Source organism: Neolamprologus brichardi, chromosome 5 (genome assembly GCF_056152115.1).
Source record: "Neolamprologus brichardi isolate AB-2024 chromosome 5, ASM5615211v1, whole genome shotgun sequence".
NCBI classification, from domain to species: Eukaryota; Metazoa; Chordata; class Actinopteri; order Cichliformes; family Cichlidae; genus Neolamprologus; species Neolamprologus brichardi.
Genome location: NC_142108.1, coordinates 23,362,009 through 23,388,142, shown reverse-complemented (window position 1 = coordinate 23,388,142; position 26,134 = coordinate 23,362,009). Strand labels below are relative to the sequence as shown.

At 39.3% G+C, this 26,134-nt stretch overlaps 1 protein-coding gene across 11 annotated transcripts in view; it reads left to right on the top strand.

The window, feature by feature from the left end:
• Positions 1-26,134, top strand: part of ptprt (protein tyrosine phosphatase receptor type T) — a 307,462-nt gene that overhangs the window by 119,733 nt on the left and 161,595 nt on the right. For all 11 annotated transcript variants that reach the window (XM_006783003.2, XM_006783002.3, XM_006783004.2 and 8 more), the window contains exons 9-10: positions 24,542-24,657; positions 25,642-25,822. In XM_006783003.2, the coding sequence (XP_006783066.1) occupies positions 24,542-24,657; positions 25,642-25,822 (297 nt within the window). The remainder of the gene's footprint in view (positions 1-24,541; positions 24,658-25,641; positions 25,823-26,134) is intronic.

The window sequence follows — 26,134 nt, the reverse complement described above, 5'->3', positions numbered from 1 at the left end:
TCTTTATTCTTTGAAAGGATTTTTGTTTTTTATGTTCATGTACATGCATATCTTCGTGTCGTTTTTAGCGCACATACACACACTCACACAGGCAAATTATGTCCTGAGGTACATATAACATAATCCCATGAGGACATTATGAAGGCACAGCTGCATCTTCATAACTTGCCAGACTCTCTATTTAAGATAGAAAAGACTTCTATTGTTGGGTTTAGACTCCCTCGACTACTCCATCTGCCTCATCTGCCACATCTAATTTGATAATGGCTGAGAAATTTCAGAAATTATCCACTTACTGTGTTAATGCACTACATAGATAGATAGTCGTTTCCTAATTCCCTTAAATTTGCTGTTTCTCTTGGTTTCTGAAGGGGTTGTAATTGAGTCTTAAGAAAATCCTAGGAGGAAGCAATCGAGGTTCAACATCTTGATCACTTGCTTTCAACTCACTGAGATGCCTCTGAGTATTGCATATACATCCTTTTTATACCAACGACATTTTTAAGGAAATGGGGAATACTAAGACACGTTGTGCAGTGTTTCGATATTTGTTTTAAAAACATATGTGCCCAAGACAATCTTTTCTCACTTCTGGCTGTTTGCAGTCACACAGGCTGATAAGGGAATAAAATCACATGGTAATATGGGTGCTGTGAAAATGTGTCAGGATATAAAACATTTTATATCTTATTTAAAATCTTATTAACCAGAAATGAATCTACACCCAAATAGCTGAGCCTAAAAGGAGAAATGTCTTTTATATTTAAAATGTTAATGTTGTGTTCATTGTACTCTTCCTACTGGAATATAAGAGTATCAGTTTGTGTGACTCTTTCTGTGCCTCAGTAATTTCTTCTTCTAATTAGTAAGAGTAATAGCACACGGGACAGACTATTAATCATCATCAAACTGCGGACAATGCTCTTCTGCTCTTCTTGCACTTTCCCCAGCGGGTGTTTATTAGTCTACAAGCAGTCTATGGAAACAATGGACACTATTTGGTTTCATCGTATTGGAGCTGGAGTTGATTATCTATGACGTCAACTTTTAAAAACATTTAAAAACAGAGCACCTAACACTGATTTACAACAAACAAACACATAAGAAAACACTAAAAATCATACAGATGAGGTTCACCAGCTAGCTGTTCTTATTCAATCAGGAACAGTGAAAGGGTCCATTATTCACTGATCTAAGTGGCATAATTGGTTCCAAAAATAACAGAAACGCAGAGAAATCTACCTAGATACTCTCACAACACTTTAAATCTTCCTAGTAACAGGCCTCTATTCTGAGGGTGTGTTACATGCTTGTCATGGTGGAGCAGAAGGGAGTAGAGGGGTGTGAAGTTTGTCTGTCTGACAGATGAAGCGAGAACTGCTTAAAAACCGGTGTCAGACGTGAGAACACGAAGCAAAAGTCATTATATTAAGTACAAGATACAGGCGTGCACGCGGCATTCGAATGAACACACAAAAACAAACCTGCAAACTTCATTTATACCTCCTAATGATGTGAACGTGTGGACACGTGCACTCGCACACAGGTCTGCAGGTGATGCAGTGCGCGAGACACACAAACATTAATGTACAACACTTTTTTTTCTTTTTTCTTTTTTTTGCTCTCACAGCAGTGTAGTGATTGTAATCAACACTTGAGAAAGCTGCAAGCAAGCAGGATGAGTAACACCAGGGGTGAGAGAGAGTGTGTGTGTGTGTGTGTGTGTGTGTGTGTGTGTGTGTGTGTGTTGGAGAGAAAGCTGTAAGTGAGAGAGATGTGTGCTGAATGCAGGGGAACAAAGAAGTTACCACAACACTTTCTTGAATGACAGAAAAATTACAAATACAAAATACAAAACAGACTTATGAATACCCACAATGCAAGTACTCTCTTTTCCCATAATTCTGTTGGGTCCTTCAGTCGGGTCATGCATTCATGTTTACTGTGTTTCAGCTCTTTTCTGTGATTACAAGATCTCTTATAACAAAGCACCATGATTTCTGAGTAATAAGTAACCATCCAAGGCTGAGATGTACATACAAAAACAAACACAAAAAACTTCTTATAATCATAGACGCAGTTCTACACAGGTGTGCGCACACACGAGCTTTCAGCACTAGTGTTAGACACACACATACACGCACACTAACATATAAGGCCAGTCCAGCAGAGTTTGAGGAGGAAGCCAGGCAAGCGCAAAAGAAATAGAGGCTCTTTATTAGAAGAAAATGTTTCCCATTTTGCCCGCAAATAAGTTGCTCACACACATAGATGCGCCCTTACACACACACACCCACACACACAATGCCGCAGGGCTGTCCTTTGTTGTGAAGCCATCAGGATCCAATTTCTCCTTCATTAATTCTTGGTAGGAGGCAGTATACAGCCACTAGGTAGCTAGCCTTCTCTCCGCTACCACACACTAGCCTCCTCGCTCCACGTACACACAACACACATATAGAGAGTATAAATGCCCTTATCTTCCTCCAAACCAAAAATATCAATAAAGGCTTGTAACAACAAAGCCGGCACACATAAACAGAACCGAATGCTCGTGCGAGAATAATTTTTTTTAGAGCAAGATGAGAAGGCCACTACAAGCACACACGTGGTTGCAAAATACACACACGAACAAGAGTTCAGTAATAAAATCTCTGGTTCGCTTGGAAGAGAAATAACAAGGTCTCAGCTGAGTGAAAGAGAGTCATCCTTTGTAGCTTTAATTGTCCTGAGCAATTACCAAATGGGCACACCGGTACACACTCCTTCCTTTTGTAAGCACTTACTGCTGGTCCTTCTTTCTCCACGGGGTCAGATTGTACTAGATTTTGGTTGCAGGGAACATAAACAACCATTTTGGTGTGTTACAGTTCAGCGGGTGATGGATGATGAACTCTGGTTTAGTTTTAAGCATGATATAATAGACACAAGCACAACTCGTGCAAAATAATAAAAGAACTCGAACACTGCATACATTTATGACACAAAGCAACTCTTACTTTTACTACGTTAACAATTGCTCGTTGGTGAGGAAGAGGTGGCTACGTGTGTGTGCGTGTGTGTCTGCGCCTGGTGTGTCCAAAGGGCAGCCTAGATAAAATGCATTAAACGGAACAGGTCTGGCTTTAATTGGTGCTCTTTGGTAATTGGCCTGCTGGGGCTGATTTGCATTGTTTCCAGGGCAACAAGCTTGTTTCTCTATATCTAAGCACAGCAGGAGGGTCGGGGAAACCGAGGGAAGAATAGAGATGTTGAGAGGTGGTGCAGAGAGAGAGAGGGGTCAGAGAGAAGGAGGGAGGAAAGAAGTTTTGTGGAAATTGCTTTTTCTCTGAGGAATTTCCACAGAATTAAAAGGACACAGCAGCAGTAGCTTTTTTTTTTCTAGAGAGGACTTTTTGAGCACATAGCTTTACAATTGTTTGTTGAGAATAGTGATACAGTTCTTTTGTACTTACTTCAAGTTAAAAATGTTATTCAGCACAGATATATAGACAGAAAGTCTGCTACTGGATTCCTGTGCAAAAACGTCGAGTTTCTCAGTGTTTCTCTTTGTAACTAAACATTCAATCCTTCAAAGATACACAGCATTAACACACTATTACATTATTTATTAGATCCAATAAGGTAATTTTCCACAGCAGAAGAGTAAATGGGGTAAAGCAGATAAAGGGAAGTCTAGAGTGAGCATAAAGAGTGGAATAGAAGTGGAAAGGCATGCAACTGTGGAACAGATGACAGGGCAAAGAAGGCATGATAGTGCAGGACAGATAAAAGGACAGATAAATTGAGGACAATTTTACTCGTTTAGTGACCAGGGATGCTGGCAGCAGCTTCGATTTTCTGTGGCTCTCTTTATGGTTTCTTGTAGAAGCAGTGGAGGTGAACAGAGTGGATTAGAGCTGAAAGCTGCATTTTCTGACACAGGAAGTCAACAGCTCCACACTCTGAATTGGACAAGTGATGAAAAGTGGGCCAATTTTCATCACCTCACTCAGTGAGGCTGTTTAATTTTCTGTGTGTGTGACTGACTGTGTGTGGTCGAGTAACTAAAGTCAAATTTCTTTGAAAAACTTTCTCGGACAGATTGCCTCAAAATACATTACAAAGCAATCAGTGATGTTCTTCAGATGCTGATATAAAACAGCCCAGTGATTATAAAACAAAAAGAGACTTCAGAAAATCAGTTTTTGCAAGCCAAGATCATTAGCTGAAAAAAATCTTCATTCCATCAGCTATTTTTATTAGTTATGTGTTTATTTGCAACAGTCCAGATTTGGACTTCTAATGCAACCATATTTAAAATTAAAATAGGTCTTCATATTTGTTCAGTTTAAAAGCAACCTATAGAAAATAGTTTAAGTAAAAAAACCAACACAAATACTAATTATTGTGATTATTAATGTGATTTATTCACTGTTGCTAATTTTAACTGGTTGGTTTCTCTTATTTACATAAGCTAACGTTTGACAAACAACTAGATTATTTGTGTTAGGCTTCACTTTAGTACTAATTAGTTGCATTTTTCAAGTTTGGTGTTTTAAGGGCAGCGTTGTTATAAAGCTCAGAGATGGGCTTATTTTACCTAAAAGTTTCCTGTAGTATAGTCAAATGAGAAAATGTGCTTGCATTCACCAGTTTAACTTTATATTCAAATTGCAACAACGGCCCAGTCTTCTTTTCGTTATTGCGCCGCAGCAGTTGTTATAATTTCTTCAGTCATTTCCTGGCCTCCGTGGGGAATTGAATCAAAGACTGTCCGATGGTCTGGAGGCTCTTCAGTGAAAGATCTTTGGCAGTTTTTAAAGCAGGGTTACGGGCTCTTTGCTGTTTGAGTGAATTGAACGTGAAAGAAACAATCTCCTTTCAAACTACAGAAGCAGAACTGTTGTGACAGAGAAGAGGGTCCACTTCAGAAGATCTTAAAGATCATCTGACAGGGGCGAAGCCTCACCAGGAGATAAAAGGGCAGTATGTGCTGTCTTTGACCCTTTACATCTTTGATCAGCTGTGCCAGGCTGTACTTTGATACTTTGATGACCATAGAGGAAGTGGGTAAAGGTCTGTGTATATATGCATCTGCTGTTTATTCTTATTAGTTTTTTTTTCTTAATGTCCGAGCATAAAGACACACCGAATGTAACAGCTTACAGCAAACATTTCTATTTTGCTTAAATCTGAACACTATATTTAGTCTTTTCTCTCCGTTCTCAAGAGTAGCAACAGCTACAAAGATGACAAGTGAGCACACACCGACACCTATTTAATGGAAATGGGAACAAAAAGCAGCAGCATTGGTCATTAATAACCCCCCCCCCCCCCCCCCATGTTCCTGAGACGTGACCTTTATCAAAAACAAGCTGATTGCAGCCATCCTGACATCGGCACATCACACTCATTAGCACCGCTACACCACAAATAACTGCTGGAGAGGTTTTGAAAAAAAGAAGAAAAGATACAATCAAACAATGACGCTAACAATAATGAGATTGGCAGAGGCTTGAACATTTGTTTCTTGCAGCGGCAGGTCAAGGTGGTAATGAGTTGCTATGGTGATTGGGAGTTTGCCGGCTTGTTGATTGGTGCTTAATGATGCCCTACTTGATCATCTCATTGAGTGAGAGGAATCTGAGGAGGGTGTGCAGAGAGCGAAGAGAAGGGGAGCAATAAAAAGAGTGTGCAACAAAAAAAACTGAAACAAGAGTGATTTAGATAGATAACAGAAAGGTGAGGCAAATAAAGAGACGATTAGATGAACAAATGAGGGTAGAGGAGGAACAGATGAAGAGAGAGGCCACTTGGTTTGTAGTGCCAAATTAAAAAAAAAACCCAAACAACTCATTAACTTTGCAGTGTTTTATTAATTTGTCAGTTAAACAATGGTTAGGGTTTATACTCATTTACCTCGCCAAGACCTGAGTATTTAGAAAAACATAGCATACCTTGCCGTATGACTTAGCTATAGGGTGGTATATTGCACCTTCTACTCGAAACACTCCCTCTCACCTGATTTGATGCATGGCATTCCCTCTGATCAGTGGTGGGAAATGATGCGCCCGGCAACATGATGTGATGTATTAGAGGTGTGACATCAGAAATCATCCAGTGGAGCTGTTGGGATTAAATCATGCAGTTTATAGACGTGGCCTTCGAGCCATACTTCACATACGCACAGTTGTCCTTTATGGCCTCTCTTCTCCATAGTCAAGACCTTCAGTTCTGAGTTTGGAGACAGTTTGGGAACACATGCTGATGTTCATGTGGTTGAAATGCAAAAAAAAAGTGATATGAAAGAAACTTCACTGCTCAATATTAGCAGTTCTTGCCCTACATTTTCCTATTGAAAACCCTTTGAGATAGGTTTGGACTGGATAAAGTTAGTTGTGTTCATTTTTCTCTTCTCTTCTCTTCTCTTCTCTAGAGGACAAACCGCTAATTGATCTATTCACAATCAAAGGTATACTATGTGGACAACGTACTCTAATAAGAACACTACTGTATACGTCCACCTACACATTGCACTTACAGGACCTGCTTGCCATGGAGACCCATGCCATGAAGCTCTCAGCACACAGTTTTTGTGCCAATGAGGAACTCTGGAACTCAGAGAGAGTGCACTCAGCAGAGTGTTGGAGACGTTCATGCTCTATGCTCATCAGTTCTTGGTGACCCCGCTCTGTAACTTTGAGTTACTGTGGTTCCTAAACACTTGCATTTTGCAATAATACTACTTACAGTAGAGGGAAGAAGAGAAATTTCATGAACTGACTTCTTGGTATCCTATCAGAGAACCACGTTTAAATTCAGTGAGTTCTGAAGGAGGTCAGAATGACCAGTTTTATTTATTCATTGTTTTTTACATATATGGCAAGAGGACTGAAAACACCTCAATTAAAATATTAAGTAACGTGGCAAAACTTTTGTACATGTAGCGTGGCAGTAGGGTTGTTCGATATAACAATATATATCGGATGACGATATAAAAACATCTATCGTTTCATTTTACGCTATCGTTTGTTTTGTGGTGTCTCAAAATAAACTGTTCACGGCAATATTTTTTCACCGTTTTGGTGGTCACTGTAGTGGCTATATTAATTTCTTAAAGTTCTCTCTTTCTCTTATATTTAATATAACCACACTATGGACGGACAAGCGCCTGTTTTTATGCATCGTTAGCAACGACGGTAAAACCATCGCGTGTCCGCTTGTTTATGTTCCACATAAACCTTTCGGAATAAAGCTCAAGATTCTGTTGAGACTTTTCAAAATAAATGGAATCACGTGAAATAATATGCAGAGTGTTTACGGATGAGAAGCAAAAAAGAGCCGTCAGGTTCTAAAAAATAAACTTCAGACTCAAACGTTAGAACAGGCTTTTCCCCGCAGCACGCCGTGTAATAAATACTCACAAAGAAAACGGTGGCCGTTACAACTTATGTCTAAAAATGTATAGTTTCATGCATCGGTTAAAACACTCGACTCCAGCTACATGACGCGCAGCTGGAAACACTTCACACAAGTCAAGCTGCCCAAGATTCACAGAACTTTGAGAAAATGTAAAAATTTTGTGATTTATATCGTTATCGGGACGATAGATGTCTTATATCGGGATATGAGATTTTGGTCATATCGCACAGCCCTGCGTGCCAGTATCAGTTTCTCTCTCGCTCTTTCTCTTTCTCTCGCTCGCTCTCATTTCCCATTATAAGTTCTCCCTTGGGCCACAACTTTAATGAAAAAGGAAAGAAAGGAATTTAGAGTACATGAGCTCTGGTAAAGGGTTAAAGTATTACTGGAAAATTTCAAGTTCCTTTAATTTTGTGGTTCCCACATGCTAGGCAGTCTACATGATGCAGACAGCTATCTTTGAACCTCTATCTATCGCAGCAGCTGTGGCCAAGGTCACGCTGGGGAGTCCCAGCGGGGGTGCAGGTAGGTCGGTGAACAGAGCCAAAGAAGAGAGAAAAAAGTAATAGAAAAAGGGAAAACAAACTGTGGGCTCTTTTTCTTTCCACAGTTGGAAATGCTGAAAGAAACTCAAGCAATATGCAGAGTCAATACTCCCAGCTGAATAAAGGTTTATATACACTCATTTATGATTAATTATTTATATATATTCAAGTATTCTGCGCACACAGGAGTTTTCTGAAGCTGTTTAGACAAGGTGATGATTTTATGGTAATTTTCAAAGCCGTCGTTTGTGATGAAATTGAACTGTTATACTGACAGGTGTTTCTAAGATTAATTTTGCTGTAATGAAAAGAATTAGGATGTCTAAACCTCTGAGTCTGAAATAATAAGCTCTAAGATGTCAGATTTTTATACATCTTCTTTTTTGCTTCATATTTTTTTTCTCTTTCTTACCCCTCCTGTGTCTCTCTGCCTCTCCCTCGCTTTGTCTTGTTCTTGCTTTCTCTCACTCCACCAAGTTTACTTTTTTTACAGTGTGATTTATCTCTATCAGTGTCAAACAAATTAACAATATTGCCAAAGTGGTTTGCAGTATATTACAATAAACTGAGAAGCACATCAAAATAATAGAGAAAAATGATTTGGCTGCGCATTCTTCCTTTCTCGAAAGCCCGCTGCTTCAATATCTGGGCTAATAAATGTGCTCGCATGGGGTTTGCCGGCACACACACACACCACCCACAACCACATTAAGGTGGAGGTGGCAGGCAGGAATTCATGCTGTCTGATCCCCTGTGAGAGCAGTCATTACTGCATGACAGTTTTCAGCAGAAGACACACAACCATTTGCTTTCTCGTTGAAGCTTGTAAACCAACAAAAATTCCAATTACACTCAAAACGCTAATATTTATACACGCTTACGTAGTTGGTGCGTTCAGCGGCAGAATGCTGATTGCATTCTCAGCTTCCTTTTTCCCATGAAAAGGACAAGTAATAATGGTCATAAAGTCGCCACTGAGGGCAGCTGCTCTTGTGTGGAGGTTAGAAGTTAGTGAATGTTGCAGCACTTACTTGTAGTAGTGCTGAGAGTCCTGGTTGAGAGACTGGATAGTGTGGAAGAACTTGAGTAGTCTGCATAGAACACTGACCTGTGGTTTGCAAACAGGCCAGTGTTTTTGTTTCAAGCTTTAAATGGACACACACAGACACACATAAACATATTGGCAGTTAGGCAAAGATGCATCTTTGCTAGGTGATACTAACCAGTTTCGTTAATGCACTTCATGCTTGACTGCCTCTGTCTATCTTTTTTAATTACTCTGAGCTTGTAGTTGAACACAAACGCACACACACATGCTCTCTCTCCCGTTCTCCAATCAAGTCAAAGTGAACGGAGCTCACTCACCAGAGCGAATAACAAGAGCCAATAGAGGACAGATTGTTTGTGTGTGTGTGCGTGCCAGTGAACATCTTGTTGTGTAAAAATGTGTAGGATGTCATCCCACAAATGTCTATCTGTCTGTGTGCTTGTAGGTTTGGGTGTATATGTTGAGCTCATTAAGAGTACCCAGCAGACTTCACTGACCTCTCTGTTCTTTGTCCAGTTTCTAACTACTGATGAGAGCTGGAGGGGAAGGAGGAAGGCAGTAGAGGCGCATGCAAATTAGGGGGGAAAAGAAACAAGAAGATGATTAGAGACAAAGATAAAGAATAGAGAGGAAGACCGGGTAGAAATTGATATAATAAGAAAACATAAAAGATAAAAATAGATGCGAGAAAACAGTGGCGGATGGTGGGATACAAAAGCATGATAATAATATTGCGGTATAAAGCATGAAAATGACACAGGAACTGAGGAAGGGTGAGGAAAAAAAGAGAGACTCAGGTGGAAAGAGCCAGAGAAACAATGAGGATAAAGCTGGATACACAGGGAAAGACTGACATTATTATTGCCTCATTGCTATTGCTGCTCTCTGTATCTGCTCATATTGTGTTTGCTTTGACTATAAGTGCTTCTTTATTCGTCTTCGGTAAAGCACCTTTTCAAATGAACTGAAAGAAGCCAGTGTGTTGTAGTATCTGCCCACAGAGTTCTTTGCCTGTCCCAAAGTCAATCTTGTGTTTCTGCTCCTATTTCTGATTTGTGAATGATAAATTGAGTTTGTCCTTTTCTTTCTGCGGCATGGCGATGGATGGGGGCCCGACATTTCGGCTGGGATAAAAGCCATGCTGATGAGAGCTTTGTTGAGCCTTTATGAAAGCTGGCCTGCTGCTTCACGAAGGCGTTCAATCATATAAACACGCCACATTCATTTATCAGCCCTCACAACAGGGTTCAAAATTTGCATTTAGCATAGACCGCCTTCAAAGTTGCCAGTCTTTCCGATTGAGATATAATCTCAAGAAAACCTTCATCAAGCCAACGTTTTCTGCATGTCAGAATGACAAGCATGTGTTTGTGCAAAGTTTCACGCCTCATTATTTTCCCCCACCTTCTACCTCCTGCTTGTACATACCGTGACACATCAGCAGTAAATGTGATCGCACAGATACTACTGGGTATTTCTCCCAAAAGTATTAACATAATATTTGTTACATTCTGTCCCTTAACTTCTCCATGTCTTTCTTAAACACAAATTGGATTCAATAAATGTTACACTCCTGTCTGCGTTCCCAATAGAGGGCTCCATTTTAATGGGACACCGGTCAATACCCCCCCATTACGCTCACAGACAAGACAAAAATCATTGACACTTAGCACTCATATGCGCAAACAAAGACAAACACCCAGAAAGGGACAAAGAATTTAATGATTTGTGTAGCTTTGGTTTTAAAACCTACACACACACATATACACAGGTGTACATTGACAACTGCACTGCTGCAAGAGAGTCATTGACACAAAAACACAGTGGGTGCATGGTGAGATGCTCGCTCGATGTGCTTTCAGCGTCGTGGCATTTAGAAAGGGCCGTCTTGGCACACCCTCTTGTCTCGTCAATGTGAGGACGGACAAAACAAAAACTGAATAACTCATTAAAAGAAAGATGAAAACAACCCCGTAACTTTAACTTTGATGATACTTTTCCGTCTTTTTTTCTTCCAAACTATAGTCAGAGATTAAAAGATACGCATTACCGCTCTACCACAACAATTTGTCGGGTTTTGGTTTGTGTGTAAGTATCAAATGTCATCTTCAGGAAGGAAAGTCCAATCACATTAGCATTTTTTTGGTAGTTATCATTAAAGGCTGCTGCTGCACTTTACTTCAATAATCAGAAGTTGCGATTTAAGAAGCCTTTTGCAGCCTTCATTACACTGACCAGCTGATAAGTTCTGTTATTTTTTCTGCTGTGTTTTGAGTCCTGCAAGGGGCCCTTCCCCTGACACTGTCCTGTCATGTGACAAGACGTTATTAATTAACACGTGAGATAGACTTTGAGCTTTTGTTAAAACATATTTTAGACCACAGTCTTAAATAAAATCTAACGTAAAGTAAATATTTCAGTGTTCACCTCCTTTCCCATTCCCAACTCTGAACCTTTTATTAAAATAATATGAGTTTTTTTTTCATTTTCTTTAATAAAAAGGAAAAAATCTAAAGCTTCACATCCAGATCTTTGCCTGTGACCTCTCTTTTTCCTGACATGACCTCACTGGTTCAATTTAAACTCATCACCTTTTCAGTTCTCGGTTTAAACCATTCCCCATATCAAATTTTCTACCTGCCTTTTACTGCGCTTACTTAAATGGTTTGCTGTATTAACTATTTGCTTTCAAGTTCAAGTCTGTGCAGTCCTGAGACTACAATGATCTGAGCAAATAAGGACTCCATTCTGGCCTTATGCGTAATACCTACTTTGTACACTCATCAGTGTTTGTTTGGGACTGAAATGGTCACTGCACGCAATAGTCTACAAAACTCTCACATAGCGTGTGCTGTATTGGTACTTGCCAATAATGTAAATCAGGTCAGACTAAAATGTGTTTGAAATAATGACAACAAATTACAGCTCAATCGCAGTGGCAGCCCCGGAGGCTGAAAAATGAAGTGCCAGTAAATGCAGTTCCTCTAATGACCACTTGTTCTGCCTTCAAAAGCAAATGACTTCCCCACAGGCCACTGGATTTTTGTCATTCTTCTTGGAATTGTTACCTGTAAGCTTTAACGTTTGGATAGGGGCTTCCTTGATTGACAGATGTGCTAAAACCAGCTGCTGAAGACTTCATTTCTGCAAATTTGAGTCATTGAATTGGATCTCTCTACCATTTTGCTTAAAATTTGGAGCACTACTTTTAGTGAAATGATATTACAAATGGCGTTGTTGTGTAGCAAAGGTCATCCAGCAGATTTTGCTTCAGTTCGGTGAGTGAAATTGTGTTCTTTTATTAGTCTGTTAGCGGTAAATGGGTGTTTGTGGCGTTTCAGTTTAGGAGAGCGTCTTGCTACCGAACAAATGCAAGAATTAGCAAATATCTTAACACCCCATCCTCTGGGCTAATCACGGTCACTTCTGGATCCACTGGCCAAAATACTAAAAAAGAAGCTTCAAAATGACGAGTCCAAAACACGTGAGTGATGTCACTAGGGCTGTTCATATAATGATATATATCGGATGACGATATAAAAACGTTTACGCTATTGTTTGTTTTGTGGTGTCGCAAAATGAACTGTTTACGGCAATATTTTTTAATCGTTTTGATGGTCACTGTAGTGGCTATATTAATTTCTTAAAGTTATCTCTTTCTCCTATATTTAATATAACCACACTACAAACAGACAAGCGCCTGTTTTCATGTGTTGTCATTAGCAACAACAAACTCCACGTAAACCTTTCACAATAAAGCTCAAGGTCCTGTTGAGACTTTTCAAAATAAACTGAGTCACGTGAAAGAGTGTGTGTTTATGGATGAGAAGCAAAAAAGAGCCGCCAAGTGCTAAAAAAAAATAAACCTTAGACTCAAACGTTAGAACAGGCTTTTCCCCGCAGCACGCCGTGTAATAAATACTCACAAAGAAAACGGTGGCTGTTACAACTTATGTCTAAAAATGTATAATTTCATGCATCGGTTAAAACACTCGACTCCAGGTACACGACGCCCAGCTGGAAACACTTCACGCAAGTCGAGCTGCCCGAGATTCACAGAATTTACAGAAAATGTTGCATTTTTGTGATTTATATCGTTATCAGGGCGATACATGTCTTATATCGGGATATGAGATTTTGGTCATATCGCACAGCCCTAGATGTCACAGTTTATATGATACAGGTGTACAGGTGGTGATCAGGGATCGAGATCTGCAATACCAGATGTGGTTAGCATGGCATGGGACTGTTTGTAATGTAGTTCACTGTATATCCTGACATGTAATTGAATATTTTTCTCGGTTTCTACCCCCAGCCACACACACACAGGTTTCCAGGGCTGTCACAAGCTGTCCTGACTATATATTGGATAACTTGGAAAGGGGTTTGGCTTTTACTCCAGCAGTCTAGACAGCTTCCTGAGAAAGGTCATTCAGATACTCCTATCATTAGCTGTGTGTATTTTTGTCATTGTAAAATAGCACATGATAAACTTTTTAAATTATACCCCCCCCCCCCCCCCCCCCCCATTTTACAATCAAATGTCCCACCTCTCTAGTCGTCCTTTAAAACACAGCTCTAAAAGCCTGCAGGGGATCTTTCTTTAGTGATCAAGGGAAAGATTTTTTTAAAATAATAATAAAAAGAAGATCCATCTTCAAAGGGAAGTTACAACACACGAGCCACTGGAGGTATCACCACAGCATCTCAAACTCTCCTGAGGAGTTGAAGTAAAAGACATTTTCTTTTATAATTTAATCTGATATAATTGGCTGAGTGACATTATTGTAACGAGTAGCTGTATTCATGCTTTTATTATAAGCTCCCGAGGGTTTCCCATCCTTTCCTCCTCTTTTTCCAGCCAAAATCAAATTAAAAAAAAAAAAATGATGGGAGGAGCTGTTGAACGTATTCATCTTACATTCAACAGCTACCCCCATCTCTCTGCTTCCATCTTTCTCTCTCCTTCCAGGTCACAGCCTATATCTCTCTGCTTGTCACTCTGTCATTCTCAGCCAATTACTTGCTGGCTTCAGGTGCTTAACCTCAGGCCTCACTATCAACTGGCTCATTATGTCGCTGCTTTAAATCTCTTTCTCGTCCCCTCTAGCTCATTCTGTCTTTTCCTCTGTATCACTTTCTTTGTTTTTGGTTTTTCCTTTTTCAGTCCCTTTATTTTTTGACGTCGCATTTCTCCCATTTAACTCGACTTATTTCATTTTGTTTATTTAGTGTCTTCCTATTAAATTTTCAGTTTTTTTCTTGCTCTTTCCATTTGTTCACAGTCTCTTTTTTTGGTCTCTTTCTCAGTCTCAGCACCCCTCCTTCTTATTCTTCTCTTTCTCCCTCCGCTCTCTGGCCCCCTCATTCTGCAAATTGCTACAACTCAATTGTCCCTTTCCTGGCTGTAGGCAGCAATGGTATTAATAAAGCGGGATTCGAAATAGATTTTCTTTCTGCTCCATTTTGAATTACATTACTGCGTAGTGTTGGCTCCGAGCATTCTTCTTCTTGTGGCTTTTGATATCATAATAATATACATTCATCCTGTATCTGTCCCGCTGAAGGATTACAACGCTTACAGTGAAAGATGCCGCAGTAGTGCTCATTTCACGGCTACAGTATCATGTGATGCTTTTTGACTTCAAGAACATTTTGTTCTCATTTGCAGTACTGTGCAAAAGTCTTAAACGTCTTTATATTTGTTAAGAAAATGGGAGTGATTTATTGGAACATCTGTAAACATAAATGGAAATGCAATATATAAGACAAAGGCAGGTTTTGTCCAATTTTAAAAGTCAATAATTTGTATGAGCACCTTTATTTTTCAACACAGCCTGAACTCTCTTAGACATCCTTTCTTTCAACTTGTTCTTCAGGAATAGTTCACCAGGCATCTTAAAACCCTTCTTTGAATGCTGGCTACCTTTAGCATTCTCTTTTAAGATGATCCCACACTGCTTCAATAATGTTGAGGTCTGGACTCTGGGGAGACCAGTCCATGACTGACTGGGTTCCCCTGCGTGTTCTTTTCTTTGACCGTGTGTTTGTGTTTCATGCTATTGCATGGTGAATCAAAATCTGACAGTACTGTTCTGTGTTCATGATTAGGATTCATTCATTCTATAAGACTTGGCGCCACTGATTTAAATGACTTTCAGGACACTTCTTCTTTTGTCCTCCACTTTTCCAGTTTCAGATTTTTTTAAGGACACACATCACACCAAGACCTCCAGTAAGTCTTCATCTGTAGCAGCAATATGTGTAGACATGAGTGGTGGCTCAAGACTTTTTGAACAGTATTTTACTTCACTTAAGATAGGAGATGAGGTCACATTTGTTGTACATTTTTAAAGGTTAAAGACTTTAAAGACTTGAAAAAAGTCTTTCTTTTGCTCAGCGGAGAATGGGATAAAATGGGGGATTGCACTGGTTCCTTGGTAGAAGTGTGCAACAATCCTGTATCAGTCATTTATGATTGTCTGCTAATTTTTCAGAAGTAGTAGGAAGCACAGAAAAGAAGACTTGGCAGCAACGATGAGAACACAAACAGTTATTGATTTTCAGCATAAAACTGAAATGATATTATCTTAAACTTAACTTTAACCTCTTATATAACAATGTGCACCCGAACCCATCTTTAAAATTAATTGCGCTGAGTTCTTTTTGACTTGTAATAGTTGCAGATGACTTTTGAGACATGAAAAGTTTCTTTATATCTTTTAAAAATAAAATCTTTGTGAATTCGCTGTGCTGCAAGTTTAATTCAGATATTATGAGTTATGGTTTAAATTTCAGTAGTTGGTTTCATGCAGGGAGGCGTAATTAAAATCCACTAAAAGGCATCTGCTACTAGTGAATTTAATCCAATTTATCAAAGACAAAGAGCTACAGGGTGTCATGTTGTCTGCTGCTGCTATTGTGTGTGCTCGGGTTGAGTCGGATCTGTCTTTATATATGCTTGAGTTTCCCCAGCATCTAAATTGTACATTAATTGTACCTGTGTAGAGTAATTTCCTTCACTGATTAGAGGGTCTGCTTAAGACAGTGCATGTGTCAGATGTTTTTTGAGCACCAGACTGAGTTTAAGATCATCAGATTACAGAAATTTTGGCAGATCCATGTAAAAGAGCAGTTTATGGCTTAAGACATAATGGTTAAACTTAAAATTTAAGGGTTCAAAGGTATGTGGGATTAAATGGCCTCACAAAGATGGTCGTACAAATGTGTGCGTGTGTGTGTGTTGAGGCAATGAGCCAGTTTAATGACATTCCTAAAGCTGGCATGATTAAGAGGTTGATAATTTTATGATGTGCTATTGAGGTACTTCACAGATGAAATATTGCATACTTCATTTTTGCTTTTTATTAATGAGGTGAATCAAAGTATGTCCTTAAGTGCTTGGGTAAAGATGTTTCTCTGTGTGTGTGTGTGTGTGTGTGTGTGTGTGTGTGTGTGTGTGTGTCCGTATGAGTGGCTATATATGCTATTTATATGAATAGGTACTTCATTTTTGACAGCTCAGTAAACACTTCACACAAACGCACACAAAAAGAGGTGGGCTTTTGCTATATACTACAATATGTAGTATAATAAACAGCATTATTTTCATACACATGATTACACAGTACATACCGACACACACAAACAGACACACACACACACACGCGCGCGCATGTTAAATTTGAGGAGGCTGAAAGCCTCCGTGTTTTCTTCTGATCTTGCTTGTTTGCCTTCAGGGGTCATAGTAAAGCTTGGTTCTCTCACTGTGTGTGTGTTTACGTGGAGGTTAGGTTCTTATTTCTTTGGTGTGAGGATGCAGATTAAAGGTGCAGCCTCTGCAACATATCACTGGTCACAAATAATGCTGAAGCTATAAGAGCCTCAGGGGTGCTCCACTGTGTGCGCGTGCATGTGTGCGAGTGTGTGCATGCACGTGTGAGTTTGTAGTGGTTTGAGGTGTTTAGAATCAGCTGTATTGATTGATTTTCTAGCCTTTGGCTAGTGTGCTCATCATGATATGTCATTTTGCTTCACCCACACTTTGACTGCACATAGAACACATGCATGTGAAGCATGGCACAGAAAAGTGTCCCTTCCATGCTTCTCTCAGTGGGAAGCTCTCTATGATTTTACTTTCACACTGACTCTTCTTTCACTCTTATTTGTCATTTTTTATCTTTTAGGTGTGAATATAGAAGAAGATCAAAAACACAAAATGAAGTAAAAATTCAAACGAAGGCATAAGAGGCCACAGAGAGAGACATAGACATACAGGTCCTTTCTAACAGCACATATACGAATACCAGCACAAATCTTTAGGTCGTTCCAGCAAAGCCAATTAGTAAAAGCTTTTCTTTATGGAATTTACAAAATTAATTGCAGTACCCATTTCAACTACAGTACAGTATCATCTAGCATGACACAGTTGCTGTTTACTGCCTGTTTGTACTTTTAAGGAAATGTGTGTATCCCATATGTGATGAAAATAAAAGATGTGTATGGTTTTCTTAGTCTGCACTGCCCCATATTCATTTCTTCTGATGCCTGATTTTTGACTTTGGGGAACAAATTAATGTAGGAAGACTGATTAGAAGAAAGTACAGTAGAGCTGCAACAAGAACACGCTCCTTTAGAAGCTCAGAATTATACACTTTTTTGTAGTGAGCTGTGCTAAACTTCAAGCAGTCTTCCTCAACTCACTATCCAGAGACTTTGTACTGGAGGAATGTATACTTGCCAGTTTTTTCAATGCCAATGTTGATATGTTAAATTAAAATTGTTACACCTTATCACATAAAAGTTACTAGAATCATAGAAGTTGGCATGGACAAGAACGTAAGTGTCTAACTAAATGTATTTAATAGAGGCACACAAACTTCAGATATAGAAGGAACTATATTTATCTTGAATCGAGCATATCATGGTACCTGAATGGTATGCCAAGTTTAAGTTTAAGATCAGCTGAAGTACCTGTTCAGCATTTCCCTAGTCCTCACCCTACCTATAACTTGACTAAAGTTTGTTCAGCACCATGATCTTTCCCTAACCTTTGTCATAGGTGATGCATAGTTTTGCATTTTTCACTACGCGTATTTCCCCAGGACCTTGAAGACAGCAGATTTCTGAATAAGAATTTTTATAACCAAGTGCAAAACTGGTCGAACAAACAGGGAAGTGACTATTAAAAATTATACAGAATGAAAAGCAGAAGTGGCAAATGGAAGAAAATCTTGGAGAAAAGATGAAAAAAGTTATTATTGATTGATTATAAATTCTATGCAGAAAGAATAACTGGTCGAGGTACAACGAGGAGTAAACAGTTAATTAAAGAAAAATCCTCAAAAGGTGGAAAAGGAATGATACAAAAACAAAAGGAAAAGGAGAACAAGAGAGGAGGACAGGAAGCATGGGGGGCAGTAAGATTGATTTCCATTCCTTCTCTTCTTTTTCTCTCCTCTTCTCCCTGGAACGGCTCCCTAAAGTCTTTGGATTAATGGCTCTATTTCTGCTGCTCATTCATCAGATTCAGAAAGGCACTCCAAAACACAATGCCTCACTAGGCTCTTGCCTGAACTAGATATCTACCTGCCAAAACATCCAATGGGCCCTTAAGTACTTTCAAAGACAGGCAAAACAACTTTATCTCTACCTCCAGTTAAGTCAGCTGGGAATTAGCATTATCCATTGGCTTGTGTGCTTGTTAGTCCTTCTTGTGTAGATGATCACAGACAGTTCAGGCTGGGGTTGTAGAAAAGTCAAAGAAAAGTAAAAGTGCTAAACAGCTTGAGTTTGGTGATCCTGCATTTAACCTCTGGCATTATTGTACGCTAGAATTGTCATGGGGACAAGCTTCTATTTGCATTTCACATATTCCAAGTTTCCACACTATCCAGTTTCCAGCACAGCTAAAAAAAACGAATTACAGCTGAATTGTCTCATTTTGGGACAGTCAAAACCTTGAAATACAGTTTACTCAATATCAGCATCAGAGGACTTTTTGATAGTTGTTGTATTCAATGTATTTAAACTCTTCATTATGCAATCATATAGTAGATGTGTTATGATATGGGAGTCAAATTTTCTTTTTAAAGTAGATGTATTTTTTTGTAGTGCTAAGCTAAAAGAAAAATGCTAAAGGTAGCTTCTGTAGTCCTTTTAATATTAAGAACTACTTCTCTGGTCCACCATAGGGAAAGAGGCTCCATGTCTGGCTGCAACATGGCCCACTGTTTGGCCTTGTCACATTGTGTGCCAGCTGTGCCATCTACAATGCCCTTCCACAGTGTGTGATGGCTAACATGCCAACCCTTGACCAGCCCTGATTAATGAGGGTGGAAACATTGCCCAGTGCAGGGTTTGTCTCCCCGTGGAGTGATACAATTGTTCTTCTTGCGTGTAACTGACCTCTATTTTTATCCCATATGTCAATTTGTGCTTTATTTTCCTCTTTCAGCGGTTACTCTACACATCTCCTTTTTTGTCTTTATTTTTTTGTTTATACTTTGGATTCTTACTGATTCTTTTCATCCTGCATCACTATCATCCTTTGACACAGAGGTGATTTCAGAAACATCGACAAGAGACGCAAAGCCGATGTTAAAGAGAAGAATATAGAAGTAGTGTGATTGTAAGGAAAGAGTGGAGAAGAGGGCAGGAGGAGAGAATAAATCAGATGGATGATGTGGCAAATCTGGCATTTGTCATGACCAAGGGCAGCCTGGGAGACACCATCATCAACTTAACGATGTAAACAAAGTAATAATTCAAATAAGCTCTCCTACTTTTTTCCTCCCAGTCTTCCCTGCATTCCTTCTCCACAACTTTACAGCACACGTCTTTACTTTGGCTTATAAAGAGAAGAAATAGAGCTGCATGATAATCTAAACTAAAATTTGAGCATAATTACTGTATACAGCAGTAAAGAAAAAACAAAATATATAATAATAATATAATACAATGTAACATTTCATAAAGCAGTGATGTGGTCACTGGTGGAATCTTTTCGGTTTCCATTCTATTACAATCTAATTCGCTCTCTTTTATAAATAGAAGTTAAGAATCTGTTTATCCGGGTCCAACTAGGAATGAGACGGATAATCTGAAAGATTAGTTCAGATCATACCAAACTGAAAGACTGCTGGATTAAGTGGTCAGGGCTGATAGTTGGTGAGGGGGGATTTGTGGAGCTGTTTTTGGTTTGTTTTTTAGCTGTTTCTGTGCTGTATTCTTAGTGTGTTTAGAAACAATAGGCGTTGCAGTAAGGGAAGCTTTGATGTATTGCTTTTCTTGGGGAAACCCGATTACTTAATTCTCTCTGAATGAGTGAGTGATTATGCCTTTGAAATTGAGGAATTACATTGTGCGTTTCCTGTAGGTACGCTACTTGATCTGCTTAAGCATGCATATTTAAAGGTTAGTTCAAATGTGTTCTCTATAGACAAGTTTAAATCTAAAACAGCATCTTTCTTTGTTTTGTCTCCAACTGGAGGATACTTTTCAGAAAAGATTTTACTACCTAATCATTTCGAGGAAATTTTGTCTGTTGTTACTGTTTACATTGTTGCAGTCGTATATGGTTATATGGCATAGAGAACAATTCAACAGTGGAAATGAATATTTAAATTACACTGCATGAGAAGAAAACTTTGAAAAAAATAAAATAAAAGTAAAGTAATGGGCACCTGTGATTTATAAACGGCACCCACAGCAGCATTTTAGTAACTAAAAACAGTGATGTCCTTGCCAGAGCACCAGTTTGATATTGTGTAGTTACTTGATATTGAATGAAAAGTAAAAAGAGAGGAGAAAATTACAGACGGTTTTAGGCATTCTCGGTCTGAATGGATCATAAGACTGTTGTTTGAAAACAGCAAGTCATACAATTAAGTCCTTTGTTTCTTTCCATCTTCTGAAACCACTCGTGTAATTCAGTAAGTTCAGGTTTCCCGGCACCCACATCTCCACTGATCTCACCTGGACCCCCAAAACCAACGCCCTGGTAAAGCAGGCCCAACAGCAGCTGCACTTCCTCTGTGTCCTGGGGAAGAATATCCTGGATCTCTGATCGGGCCTCTGGTCAATCAGGTCCAACACCTCCAGGATCATAAACAGGTTCTTCCCCTGGGGCATTCACACTGTTAACAAACACTATCAACCCACACCCCTGCCCACCCCACCCTACCTATCTGAGCCATTGTCTGAGTTACCCCAATCACTCAGGCCACTCAGTCTTTCCCACTCAAGTCTTTGCACTGCTTAATTGTATTTAATTGTACACCTACAATGACAATAAAGGGCTATTCTATTCTATGGCGCAAAAAACTACTTGTTTGGGGCAATCTCATTAAAATGTGAGGGACAAGAAGACATTTAATTATCTAATATCGGCTAGCTACATAGAAACAGGGCAATATTACCTTTCTTGGAAAAATATCTTAAGCATGAATCCGATCAAAACTTAATTTCAGGGCAATTAAACATACCTTCATTTTAAATGGCGGATCATTCGACCAGTGATGTGGTCACTGCACTGTGGAGCAGACTTAGGAAAAGTGTGTTTGCAGTCCTGTATGCTTCTAGCAGATGTCAGCAACCTGAGTGGCTGTTTGAATGAACAACTATCCAGGATTTTGATCAACCCGTTCCGCAAACAAAAGCTAATTATGTAGTATATTTGTCACTTAAATGTGTTCTATTTTAAATTTAGGCTTATTTGACCATAGAATGAGAAACTTCACCTAATGATAGAGATGAAGCCCAAGGATTAATTATACTTTTTGCATCTGCGAGTCTGCCAGGTCCAAGTAAATATATGTAAATTCGTCATCACAGTCAGTATGGACATTTGTGTGTCTGACAATTTTTTGTGACTGTGCAAACTTGTTTGTGGAGACTTTACATTATAAACCATGCACGCACCCCAGGTGATGGACATCAAAGAAGTAGAACAGGAAGGACTACTCGGCCATCACGCCTCCAGCTGTCCATGTCTGTAACAGACTATAATAAAAACTTTAATCTTCCCACAGGGGTTGAGCGATTTACTCCATAGCTCATGATCATATTGGCGCTCTGTGGCATTGATGATAATGCACAATATCTGGCCGAAACACAAAAAACCAAAACAAATATAGCACACAATAGCATGTGGGTGAGAGAGCAACACAGGTGGACAGATCAGCTGAACAATTAAAATACTTTTAAGTCATTACATTTACACAGCTCTGCACATTTTTATCTTAGAGCTATAGTTTGGCTACTACTGGCTCACCTGTGTCTATTCTGCTCCCCACCATGCCCTACATACAGAGTTCTTCACAGATCAGTTTGGGGGAAAAAAGGATGGAGATGGGATAAACATGTGTGTCTCTAAGTGGACAGTCATTGTGCTTTCGTTTAAAAATCATTCTCAGACAGCTTGTGACGTGAAACTATGAGGAGGCAGATTCAACTTATCATCAACCTCATAATAAAGATAATATTGATTTAATCCAGTGGAAAATAGGGAAATAAGGTGAGCATCACTGTTAACTTTTGATCTGACTTTGTCATCACACTACATTTCAAAATACATTGAAGAAAATTCAAATGAAATTTTGCCAAATGTCCTGCTGCTGACAAATAGACAAGTGATTATCACCTGTTGGGTAAAAAGCAAGTTATCTTTAAGTGGGCGGTCCTTGTATCCCAAATGCTGCACGTTGACCTGCAATTTTTTTTTTCTTGAATAAAATAAAAATACAGCAAGAGTAGCCCATCAGCCCATCTGCATTAGTCTCAGTCAGATGTAGTAAAGTCCCATTTTCTGCAGACAGTATGTGGGCTGTGTGAAAGCATATTGCCTGCTGTGCTGACCTGAAGATTGGGCTATAAGTTGGTTATATTACTTCCCCCTGCTGCTTTCTTGGCTGCCAAATGTCAGTCTGCCACAGTTTTATCCAGGAATAGTAGATTACTTCATAGGCTTTGGACTTTTAAGTAGAAACAGAGACTCTTTAAACCATAAAGCATCCCAGGGAGCCCAAAGTCTCACCCAAAGTCACAAACACAACAGTAATAAAACGTCATCAATAAGAAGTCCTATAACATATGTTTCATGTCTAAGATGGTCTTTAAGATGGCTTATCCATGCTGCTGTGGTCTAATCTTGTCCCATTATACTAAGAAGCTTGTTTGAACAATCTTCTAATGCGCTCAGATGCATTCATGCAGTCTTTTGGTATCAGACCAAAGGTTATTACCTTAGCCTTCACTTTGATAGGCTTTTCTAAATTAAACAAGTTTTAATAAGATGTTTTGTGGAAAAACCTGAAAAGTCAAAAAAAATATTTTTTTTTCTTCTTTTTTAAGTCTGACTCAATTAAACTTAAGTATCCATGCTAATTTTCAAAAAGTAAAATGTTTTGACCTTACATCTTTAAAATCTGAGGGTAAAATCCTTGGTTATAATAGTTAAGGATATTCTCAAATACCCAAAATTCATTAGCTGTGTTTCTTTCTTCTGACAAGTATCTGAAATAATCAAATTCATTATTCATTATTTATCCAATATGTGTATTTTTAGAGATAACTTCACCTAGAATAATGGTTTTCATTTTGATTGGAGAAATATGCTTAATAGCTTCACTAATTATACAGTGACCTGTTTTGGATGCCATCGTTAGCTGATAGAAACTAATTAGGCAGAAAGAAAGATTGGTTTGAACACGCTTGTTAGTGTGCAGTCAGTTGTGAAAGACAAACCTGGGGATGAGAGCCCAACATATGGCTAGAACAAAACTGTGAGGGGATGTGTTGTTGTGTGTAGCTGTTTTGCTGCATGGGTGTAGGTGGGCCAATTTGAGCTTGTTGCTTGTTGTTCGTGTAACCTCATGTAAGCTTGTGGTTTTACACGTGCTTGTTTGAATATTTCTTTCACATTTTGAAGGTTTGCTAAGTTGTGCTTATGAAAGGTCTACAAGTAATTAATGCAAAAGTAATCAATTAAATGCCCTTTATAGTGACACTCTGGATGTGTGTGTGAGTGAGAGAGAGCGAGAGACTGAGTATCACATATGGCAAAGGAAGTAATACAACTGCTAATGTCTGCAGATTAAGACTTGTGTCATTATACCCTGAATCTGAACTTTGTAATGCCGTAGCACTGCCTAGTGGTGAGGCAGACTGTCTGTTATTTAACAGATGAGAAGTGGGGACCTGTGAACCTTTTAAAAGCCTTTTATGGCCTGTCATAATTTCCTTGCCATTATTGTCTGTGAATAAATTGACTAACAGAATCTGGTAAATGCCAGAGCTTGCAAGCTTGATTTAAAAAAAAAAATACTTGGTTGACATCAGCAGCATTGAGTTGACCTGCAAACTGTAGTTTAGAAGCCAACAAAATCTTCCAGGGAGTGTAGCTTACCCCCTTTTTAAGTCAAATAGATGGAACTGTAGTACTATGGAATTAGTACCCATACACTCTTTCCTTGCTTGAGGCTGCTGTTCCTCCAGCTCACTCTAAGAACAAGCTATTGTTTCTGTCCATCTCTGTTTCATTCAGATCCAGTTCACGGTCCTCAAAATGTCAATGTGGTGGATGTCAGAGCCCGCCAGCTGACAGTACAATGGGAGACTTTTGGGTACGCTGTGACACGCTGCCACAGCTACAATCTGACGGTAAGCACAACCATTAATTATTCTCCACCTTTAGGGTATTATATGGAATTAATAAGGACCGGGAGCAGAGTTTATGGGAAAAAAAATCAACTGCCAGTTAACTTTATTATATTTTTTATATCTTTCTGTTATTTATGATAGTTTGATGATAGATGGGAAATGTGGTAAAGAGAGCAGGGGAATACATGTTGTAACTGGCCAAAAGCTGACCTGAGGACTTGTCACAGTTTTTGTCCATGCTTTGGATAAACACCATTCGTTCAAGAGATATGACCTTATCTAATGTTTTGATGATTGCGGTGGAGAGTGGTGTCAAACACAGGACGTCCCAGAGGCGATTCACACATTACTCACGGAATCACTCAGTAACTCCTTTTCCCCTATGGATAGCCCTCCTGATAGAGACCACATAGAAATAAATGTTTTACCATTGAAACATTTACATTGACATTGATTTACATTGACCCTTCCTCTAGTAGACTCAAACAGTGAGTCTCCAGATCCTCTTATTGTATGCTACAAAGATCAGACCCCTGAGTCTAAGGAGCTTGGGAAGAAAAGCGTCTGGACTTCTTGAAGTTGCTTGAAGACGTTTCACCTCTCATCCGAGATGCTTCCACAGTTCTAGGGTCAAATGGTGGAGAGTCCCAGATTTAAGCCCTGTGAGGGTACCTCCTAATGGACCCCCTAATGATCCTCTACCTAATCACATGAGCCAAGGTGTGAAAACGGGTGTAGGTCACAATCAGCCAAGGTTTCAGGTGAGCTTAACATTTGCCAATGTGAACACGATGGCTACGATGACCTGGATGACCTGGATGACTGAGAACCTTCACAGACATCAGACACCTGACTTTTTTTTATTATATTGTTATTATTTTATTAATATTTCCCAAGCATATTACATGAGGGCAGCTCTGGATTTGTCACTATTATTGTTAACCAAAAAGCAAAATCTCCCATGTTTCCTCTTGTGCTTTCCAGGTGCAGTACCAGTACGTGTTCAACCAGCAGGAGTTTGTAGCTGAAGAATTAATCCAAACATCATCACATTACACTTTGAGGGGACTGAGGCCATTTGTGACCGTTAGGCTGCGGCTTGTCCTGGCCAACCCTGAGGGCAGCAAGGAGAGTGAAGAGATAGTCAAACAGACGGAGGAGGATGGTGAGTGAAAGCCCCAATTGGAAAAATGTATAAGCATGTTTATTAGCATACTTTATAATGTAATATTGAGCCAACATATTACCAGACAGCAGGGATGGACTGGGACAAGAAATGGGCACTGGCATTTAATCAGGTTGGCACAGTTGTTGTTGGGTTATTTCTTAGTTGCACTGCAGCGTGTGACATTAATGAAAAGCAGCATAAATAAAAGTTAGAAATTAGCAACGGCTCATGGTCGTAGCCATTCATTTTACCTGAATGGTGCTAGCAGCAGCAACCTCCTGTGTCTGTGAGGCCTGCTTACTTCTTGTT